This window comes from Thermobia domestica, chromosome 2, assembly GCF_964235325.1.
Source record: "Thermobia domestica chromosome 2, izTheDome1.hap1.1, whole genome shotgun sequence".
Classification (NCBI taxonomy): Eukaryota; Metazoa; Arthropoda; class Insecta; order Zygentoma; family Lepismatidae; genus Thermobia; species Thermobia domestica.
Window position 1 is genome coordinate 278934696 of NC_137455.1, and position 10675 is coordinate 278945370.

At 36.1% G+C, this 10675-nt stretch overlaps 1 protein-coding gene across 1 annotated transcript; it reads left to right on the top strand.

Annotated features, from left to right (window-relative positions):
• The first annotated feature begins 299 nt into the window (after window positions 1-299).
• Window positions 300-1697, top strand: LOC145679438 (uncharacterized). The gene has a single exon (XM_081750020.1). The coding sequence runs from the start codon at window positions 300-302 to the stop codon at window positions 1695-1697; it is 1398 nt and encodes a 465-aa protein (XP_081606146.1).
• Window positions 1698-10675: the final 8978 nt, after the last annotated feature.

Here is a 10675-nt window from a genome sequence, read left to right on the forward strand (position 1 = left end):
GTTGTTTCTTGAGGGGACGAAAACTTTCGCAGGTATGTTTGTTTCATATTTTTACTTGGAAATGAGTGTATGGGGCGTCCTTTTCGCAGTGTGTCTGTTGAGTTCAAATATTAGAATTATTGGTATTGTGTATGTTTGGTGCAGATAACACCAACAATGGTATATGAAGTATAAAATTGAGATGTGGCGTGGTGGTGTAAATATGGGCTACCGTGCCTGGTGCAAATATTGGCTACCAGCCCATATTTGCACCATGTTGATCCAAGCTTCTAATTAGTCTTTACGATTTATTTTACAGCATGCCAAGGAGCAAGCAGCGATATGTGCCACAGAATAAACGGAAACAATGGAATAAAGAAGACATGGCGAAAGCAATTGGTGCTGTCAGAGAAAAGAAAATGGGAACACTAAAAGCTGCACAAGTGTTTAACGTTCCTCGAACAACTTTACAATCTCTTGGCAAGGACACATCTCTCTCTCCTGAAGTAGCAGCGTCGAAACCACTCGGAAGACGGACTGTCTTAGGGGCGCAGCTTGAGAAGGTGTTGGTGGAATATTTACTGTTTATGGAGTCACATTTCTTTGGTTTCACGGTGACAGATTTGAGACGTCTTGCGTATCAATTAGCACTAGTAAATGGTTTGCCTCATCCTTTTACATCAGAAGAAGCCGGTAGAGCATGGGCAGATTTATTTCTAAATCGACATAAAGAAGTTCTGTCTGTTCGCAAATCCACCGGGACCTCTTACGCGAGGGCTGTGGGATTTACTAAAGACAACTTAGAAAAATTCTTCGATATTTTGGAAGCAGCATATGAGGAACATCACTACGCGCCTGACCGTGTCTTCAACGTAGACGAGACAGGCCTTACTGTCGTGGAGAGCAAGATACTAGGTGTCATTGCGAGGAAAGGAAAGAAACAGTTAGGAACGCTAACATCAGTCGAAAGAGGAGCAACTATGACGGTGGTAGTTTGTATGAACGCTCAACGAGAGTTTATCCCACCTATGTTCATATTTCTCAGGAAAAACATGACGGACCAACTTATGAAAGGTAAACCAATCGGTTCTATTGGTAGAGCTCATCCGTCAGGGTGGATTCAATCACACCTCTTTGTAGAATGGCTACAGCACTTCATTGAGAAGACTCATCCGACAAAAGAATCACCAGTGTTGCTGATACTGGATGGCCATTACACTCATGTTAGAAGTCTGGCCGTTATTGACCTATCGCGGGAAAACCATATCCAAATCATATCATTGCCGCCCCATTGTACTTACAAGTTACAACCGTTGGACAAAACTTTCATGGGTCCTCTTAAGCATCATTACAGTAATGAGATCAGATCTGCCCTTCTTCATTCCAATGGTCCTCTTAGTCTTTATGACATTATGGAGCCTTTCGGAAGAGCCTATTTAAAAGTGCAGAGAGCAGACATAGCAATAAATGGTTTTCGTGTTACAGGAATCATGCCGTTTGACAGGAGCATCTTCACTGATGACGATTTTGTTGTTGTGGAAACTGATGCCGGGACAACAAGCACTGCCATCAACAGAAAATCAGTCCTTTTCACCAAGCAGTACTTCAGATTTACAGTCTCAAGCAGGTCCATCACAGCTCGTCAGTTGCACCTCCTCCCCCCATCAAGAAGAAGACAAGCCAAAGAGGTCGCAAGAGTAGCGCTGCCTCACTCATAACTGGATCCCCCTATAGGCAGTCCCTGTATGAATCCACGACATCAACTGCAAAACACGCAAAGAAAAGCAAGGAAACAGAAATGATAGGCTCTGCAACGAAGCAATCAACTCCTGCTAGAAGACTGGACTATGGGGAATCATCCGCAGTCTGAAGCAGCTTTCTTCGACGACAGTGATAGTAACGTGGAGTTAGATCTACCTGTTGGCGTGCAGAAACCTACAGATGAAGATGTGCCATTCATTTTCTGTCGCAGCAACTTTATAGCGGATACACACGGGGAACTCTGGGTTCAGTGCATAAAGTGTCACATGTGGGCACATAATGGATGCGCAGATGCTGAATACGACGAGTATGTATGTGACTATTGTCACTAAGTGTATAGACTTATACTTGGTAGTACTGTAATATTCTGTACCATATTTTTTTTCATATTAGTATGTTTTTGTACTGGTAGCCCATATTTACACCACTATTTCTTGAAACGTGATTTCGTAGAGTGTCAGAAAAATATAAATGTACAATTCTAGTGATTTGTTATTTTCAATTTTCTTTATATCATGTGTAGGAAATGTCTTATAGTCTTTATTGCAATAATTAAATTTGGTCGACTTCCATGTATCTACGAATTATTTGCAATCAAAAAGTGGTAGCCCATATTTGCACCTTTACCTCTATTAGTACTCACTGTAAAACCACTAAAGTAACACAAGATGACAAATACAGAGGATGTCGGGAGAAAACAAGAAATATCATAAAATTGGTGTATTGAGGAAATCGAGTTTTAATTCTTTAATATCCTACTGTTTACACGGATCACCAAATATGTAATATTGTTTACTGTGGTCATTTATTAGTTTTTACCCTTCGTTCTTTGACACTTTTGTATCACGGATTATCTGTTACGTGAGTTCCATTCTATCCAAGGTAGTTGTCTATTGAGTCTTCTGCTCACATTTACCCAAACTTTACAATTGGGTTCATGTCAGGTGAGTTGGGAGGACACATGAGTCTTTGAATAGTCATATTCTTGCACCACGTATTAACGATTTTCGCTCGGTGACATGAAGCATTAACGTCCTAGAAAACGAAGTAGTCCATATTTTCTTAAAGTTATCTTTAGCTCATGTAAGAATTTTACGTACCAGAATTTGAAGACGTTTTGTGCATCAAATGACTCTTCACATATATCCATTGTTCTGACGTCTTTGGCGCTGAAGCAAGCCCATACCATTACTCGGTAACTGAATATTTTCATCTCTTAAACAAAATCCGTATCAAGTTCCTCGCTCATTCGTATTCACAACTTCACACCACTATCGTTTCCCAATATTCTAAACTTTTTTCAACGGAGAAAAGAACATGCTTCCAGTTGCCGTAAGTCTAAGTAGCATATCGCTTCCCAAACCTACGTGTTGAAGTCTTCTGTGTTTTTGTCAGTTTTGACTTTCCAAGCGTTTTTTCTTCATAATATCCTCTTCATACAGTTAAGACAATACAGTCGTACGAGTAACTGCAGTTCCAAGATCATCTCAAATTATAGAAACGATTTTTTGAAAAAGTCGTTCCTTAATTCTGCAGTGCTATTGATTTTATTTGGCGACCTGCTTTGGGTGATGGTTTCTTTTTTCTATCACACTGTTGACAAAGGGATGATTTCTTATACTATTTTTGCTTGTGAATTACTCTTTCTGCCGTCGAATGGTGGATTTTGATTATTCCAGCCATCTCCCTTAGAAATGTAACTTAGCTGTGCAAAGCAAGAATTATGTCTTGTTCGCGTGGCGACAAGTCACATTTCTTACCCATCATACTTGTTTACAGTTCACATGTAGCAACAATTTCATACAAAAACAACACTGCACAACAACAATATTGCCACTTGCCACTGTTCAAACAATGACAAAGCAGAGAACAATCACAAAATGCTAATTACCTGGGCCTACACATCAGAAATACAACAAAGATGAGGTTCGGGCCTGGGACGGTTTTTATCGTTTTACTTTGAAGGTGCACTTTGAAGAGAAGGGGATATAAAAATGATCGAAAATGACCAATATTAATGTCGAATTCATAGTTTTTTGGGTGGCTGATATGAACAGTGACATTTCCGATGCCGTTTAAATCCAAGTTCAGTCCCCATTAGTACTCCGAAGGGGGATGGCGACACGTAAAAACAATTGAAAATTATCGATTAATTGAAATCCAAACTGAAAAACCGAACAACGTTGTTTTTCACCAAATTTTCCATCTGATATAAATATGTTTATTTAAAAAAACACTAGTTACAGCATATAAAAAAATGTAATGCAGGCCTACTTACAATTCAGTTTGGTACAAATATTTTATGGTAGTATTTGTAGTACCTTACTAAAACGTTTGTCTTCAAACTGTCAAATAAAAATTACAGTAAATTATGTAATGTGCTGTCAAAAATAGTATACCATACTATTTTTCGATTGGTATGGTAAAATAGTATTTTTCCATACTTTTTAACCGTAAATTATTAATTATATGTAAACTTTGTTATTTTTAAGTGACTGAAGCGAGGTAATCTTACGATGATGCTTTAAAAACTGGTAATTTGGGGGGGGGGCAGGAAATCATTTGGGGGGCCTGGTCCCGATGGGCCCCCCATAGCTACACCCGTGGAACCTGCCATCCGGACATCTGAATCAAACCTAGTCCATTCGTTCATCCACAAAAAATTGTGTCATGGACAACAGAGTAAGTCCCTGGGGCCCATTAACCCCGTTAGTATACAGAAAATCGTAGGCTCCGGTAGGTATGACGGGAAAGTGTGTATTGGTATGCAAGCTTTTCCCTCATATCTATTATATCAATCGATACAAAACTTAGTGCACACATTTATTATCAACTATAGTGTTTTTTGGACATTTGGATTCTATGCTTTCACCCAGAGCCACTCCAGAAGGGTCCAAAGTTGATGTGAGGGATTTCTAGAGGGAATTTCCCCGATATTCTCCCAATTTTCCCTGTTCAAGTACGTTATAAGCCCCAATATATAGCACCTCTGGAAAACTTTTTCTATGCTGAAGAAAATGAACTATAAACCACGACTTTCCAGTGAACAGTGTTGATGCAATAGCTATTTTACTGCGAGTCTACGATTTTCTTTATACTAATAGGGTTAGTGGGTCTCAGGGACTTACTCCGTTGTTCATGGCTCCTAATTTTTTGTGCCTGAACATATCTTTGTTATGTTTATCGGATAGACTATGTTTGATTCGGATGTCCTGATGACAGGTTCATGTCCGTTCCTTGTAAGGTGACTAATAGCGATTTACTTTGACAGTTATTATGGGTTAATGTACCAAATATTTGTATTTTTAAATATTTGTTCGAAAACCTTAACTATATTTTCCAGATGGTAAATCAACACTGAAATTAGTAATTAAATTATTTTCCTCAAATAGCTTATCATATTTCCTTCGTAGCTTTTCGTAAATGTATATAAAAATCGATAGTCCTTAATACATTTAGAGCTTCGTATTGTAATGATTTCTCGGAGATAATAGGATGCAACTGACAGCAAACTGATTTTGTTTTATGTTCATGTAACTGAGCTTTAAAACGATGATACACTTTGGGTTGTTTACAGTAATATAATCCAACAATGATAATTTAATTCTGGGAAAATTGAAAAAAAAAAGAAAGAAAATGTTTTAACAATCCATTATACAGGTAGAGTAGAAGGAGACATCAAGTAATATTATATATTGTATACTTTGTTATAGATGTAAATTCAAACTTGTGCCAGTTGGTAACAAGTTGCAAAACTTAAACAATTTCAGCGTTATCAGTATACACAGAGAAAAATCCGTTCTCCGGAGAGCGGTATATTGTACAGTAAGGGACACTTCTGGATGGTACACCCATATGGAAATTTACAGCAAAAGTGTACCATCCAGAAGTGTCCGTTACTGTACAAATATACGGCATCTTCTTGCTTACTAAAGAAATCAGTACGGAGCATACGTTATCCGTATGCTACATAGGCACTGCCCTTAGATGTTACATCATGCCGTTGCAGGATGTCTGACATCTAGCAGTTTTGCGTATATCACAGGCATATACTTATGTTACCTTCGTCAGCTATATGTTATATACGTCCATTTGTATGTGAGATCCTGACCGCCTACATTGTTTCATACGGAAAGTACGTATGGATGTGACACTTATACAGAAAGTATTATAAAACATGCGTTTTCAGTTATACGTCTGTTGTACGTTAAGTCCAAAAACTACAATAATTACGCATGGAACCTATCTTTTTAAGTACGTCACCTACAATGTTTTTTTCTCAGTGTATGAGGACTTGGAATAACAAGAGCAATCAGCTTAATGTATCCGTTTGCAGGTAATATAGACCTTTTCTCTGGAGAAGTAAGTATGAAAATGCTATTTTAATTACTTAATACCGATAAGCTGAATCATCTCATGAATTATGTAAACTAAATTTACAACTATGCGAAAAAGGCAGTCGGTAATTTCTTCATGACCTAAAGGGCAAATTATAGGCTACTTTAGCTTGATAGCATGCTAGATTGACCAAATCATTTCCTGATTCAAAACAAAATTTCATTCTGAATAATTTAAGATTTCAAAACTTTTCTAAGAAACATCTATATGTCAAAAAAAGAAAAGATGCTGCATAGGTAAGACTGGTGTTTAGGACAGTTTTCAGACATGTTTCCGCAAGTGTAGTACTCAGCAAAAGTAATAAAAGAAATATTTATTTTCAGATAGGCCTCTAATCAGTACACTAAGATCCAAGAAAATTATTCTGATTATAACTTGACTCCACCTTACATATGTTTTTAAACACATATTTACTTAAACGAGTTTTAGGGGAAATAAAGATGGTTGTAAAGGGAAAGAGCTCCCTAACTACTGTGTAGCTACGGACTAGGTTTCACTTAAATTTCGAAGTGAATAATTATTCTGAAAGTGATATAAATGTGTACTCAAAGAGGTACTTCGAACTTATTGACAAGAGTGATTGTGTAAGTTTTGCCGGTGAATGCACTTTGAAAGCTGATCTGAAAACTAGTTCATTCTAAGAACTAGTATATATCATTTTCTGCGCAGTATATTTCGACTAAGGCATGTTTTCAATCACTAAAGCAATATCATATTATTTAGACAGAATTTCAACAGATAATCTACTATTAGAATGCTCATTAACATAACGAGACTTCTCGATCTAACTTCGACTCAAATATGAACACAAGTAAATAATTTAAAAAATGAATTTGAAATTAAAAAATGAATTTATGAATCTTAAGAGAAATTTAAAGAGAAAAATATTTATATTGTTAATGAGTAGCTACTTATAGAGTACAGTATAACCCTTCTAATCCGTCACCTTTGGGACTTGGGGGTATGGTCGAAACGCAAAAAAGGAAAATGAAATGAAAGGAAAACGAAATCTTTGAGTTTTACGTCCCGCGGTTATGCCGGCTAGGCTAAGAGAGACGGTGAAATAATGAAGGGTCGGATTACCAGAAAATATAGGAAAATACGTATTTACAGTAAAGCAAACAATCTCCAAACAAAGAAGTGACTGCATTGTTAAAACGATTAGTAAGTAGTAAAAACTGCGCAGTACAATACAGAAAACACCCACAATGAAAGAAACGATACAAAAGATGATGGAGCACTCAAGTGGACAAGCGGTAACAGCAAGTAAACAACAATTGGCGTCGTGAGTCACGGACAAGTTGGGACAAGTTCGGTTCGAGCACTGTTGGATGGTGTCTTCCCGTTTAGCCTATTCCGTTTCGCCTATAGACCTTCCAGCAATTTATATAATTATATTAATCTCATCTCACCTGTAAGTGAAATGAATATTCCTGTTTTGCCTATTCCCGTTTCGCGTACACTCACTCGACGCGAGATATTTAGTGCTTAAGGGAATTTTTAAGTGTTTGAGGTGGGAACACAATATAAAGATAATGACAATATTAATACACCGACTAAATGCAGTCATTCCATTTTCAAGTTAAATCTATGGAAATTAGTCATCCTAGGGAATAATAATTTAAACTAACTAACTACAGAAAATTCCAGAATTAACTCTACATAGTAATCCTTTTATTGTCTAAAATTCTCATATTAATTAATAAATGCTGTAGTAAGTTTGGCTTCTCTCTACATTGTTTCTAAGTTTCTATGCTTAAATTTCTCAATTTTATATTTTTTCTTAAATTTTAAGGTTACGATTAAGATAAATTGATAGTGTTATCATAATATTTTAAAATGTGATTCAGCAACGTTCAAATCCCGTCGTTGTTCACTATCACCATATTCACTTTAAACGTTACGCTTTGACTCAAGACTTATCCCAGCCCATCAACCCTATAAACCTAATTCCTTCAGTATGACAAATTTGCTTTTAAAATTAATAATTTAGCTAAAATAAGTTAAAATAAATTCGGATTTGGAAGGTAATTAGCTCCCATTCGAGCTATTCCACTCTTTACTCCAGAGCTGCGTTAAAAACTATGAAAACAAAACAGCTTCTATATCTCTTTACTCAGAGAAACTGATTCTCAATGTATTCAAATAGGAAGAACAAAAAAGAGAACTAACTCCATTCACTTCACGTCTGCTACCTTTGGTTCGATACTCGCCCACCACCACTCTGGACATGAATGAAGCATTTAAAATTGAACTTAATAGCCAGCATTCATGCTATCCTGAGCCTTCTCTCCGGGAAATAATTTTACTCAACTTACAATAAGTATTTCTGCATTCAGGCAGAAAAATTGGAATTACTTCCACTCACTACTAAGGTTGAAAAATTACATTAAGAAATTTTCCTAGCGAGGTAGTTGGAGGGTATAATGGTTCATCTCTCAGAACCACGGGAATACCGACCAGGCTTGTAAAGTTCGAAAAACTGACTGATCTTGAATAGCTAGTCACTCCACTTTATAAAATGTTCTGTGAGCTTGTATAAAAATAGAACATTAGACATTACGATTATAAAGTATAAGGAAAACCAGCAGTCATTCATTCAATTTTTTAATGTTTAGTTTGTTTATGAGGAGTCGTATTGTATTAATAGCTTTGTAAGCTTTTTGCACTTTATAAAGTTTTGATAACGTTTACAGTATTAGATGAAATAGTAAACTCTGTAGATCCTGTATTTCAAAGATATTGATTTGGAACACAAAAACAATATAAAGTAAATTAAATGTACTATTTGATACTTTGTGTACGTACACTTAAGCCTGCTGTATTATAGATATCATTAAAACATTTCTGAATGTTATAGTTTAAATAACGAAAATCGTAATTTCTGAAAGAAAAAACTAATTCACTTTCATTTTTTCCCCTTTGTGAAGATTTCATTATATTCTGAGCCGTAGCGCCCAATAGTTAATAGGAGCCCCGTCTAATGATGTGCATAACGAGCATGGAAAGTGAATGGACCAGAACAGTATTAGATGAAATAGTAACTGTCTGTTTCAATATTTTAAATATTTTAAAAGAAATATTGAAAAAAATACAGAAGCAAACCTTTGTAAAATTCAGAATTAGCTCAAACAGCTATGCAAAGCGGTCCCTCATAAACAAACAAAAGATCTAATAAAAAACTAAATGACTAATTGTTTTATAGTACAGCTTTGTGGTTTTCTTAAGTAAAAAAAGCACATTTTTAGAGCGACCATATTTGTTGATTTGAAATGGATTGACCCTATGATGAGCGGTGGCGTGTTGTTCGCCATGGTGTTGTTTGCCACGACTCGATTTTTCTGTTGTTTGCTACGATTTTGCCACAATCTGCATTCTGATCTTATCAAATCAGATTATCGTGAAGATACACACACACTTGGAGTGAAAGAAAGGGCTGCCAGGCCCTTTTGGTTTTGATTCCCTGAGACAAGTGGTAAGTGTTCTCGCATTTGGAACGAGAGAGGTCTCATTAGACTCGCTGCTGAAAGAGAACATTAAGCTCCAAACAAATGAACACAAAACATCATTACTATCACAATAGCTTAGTAAATTGATAGTTCTATAAATGCATTTTCTCTTTCAACGGATTTCTTAATATCATCCCCTGTTACATAATGTTCTGTTTTTTGTTATGCTACGCGACTAAAGAACTGGATGCTATTATCCTTAAGAAAAATGAAATATTTCCGCTTAACGTCTCACGATTATGGCGTGTAAGCTAAAGGATAGATGATGATGATGATGATGATAATGAATAAAAAATAGTGTATTGAAAAAAGTGGGAGCAAAACAGAAGAACCCCGAGAAAATTCACGCACACGGTATTTGCCCACCACAAAGCCTACTTCGTGCGAGCTGAAATCTGACCAGAGAGCCTGATAGTATGAAACAACAGCAAGGAAATATATGTAGAAAACTTCAATAAAAACAAATGTAAACGGAAGATCACCCTTCAAACTGATAAAATGGAGATATTTCCTGGCATAACTATAAACGCGTAACAGTATCCTTCCGAATTTTTTCGAACTATGCTTAAATATAAATATATCTAAAAAAAAAATCAGCCTAAACAAACTCATTAAAACATAAATTAATAAGCAATCGAGTGCTGTCTAATATCAAACGACCAAAAATATAAATCCAGTAAAATGGCTTACAGTCAAAGTCAGAAGTGGAAAATTCAGATAAAATTTAAATTTTGAGAATAAACTAAAACACTCCTAAAATCCCTTTGGAGAGGAATGTTTAATGAATACTCAAAACTAGGGTTAGGAATAAGAGCAGTAACTCAATAATGTGTTTGGGACCGTTAGTATTGTATGCATTCTGTTTATAAATATAATAGATTTGATTGTTATAATATAGTCGTCTGGCAACCCTCAACTTCTGAGTCGATTTTCTATAAATCTTCACGATTATGATATAAGATAAATCAGAGAGAACAATACCGTGGCAAACAACGTCAAAATCGAGTCGTGGCAAACTACACCGTGGC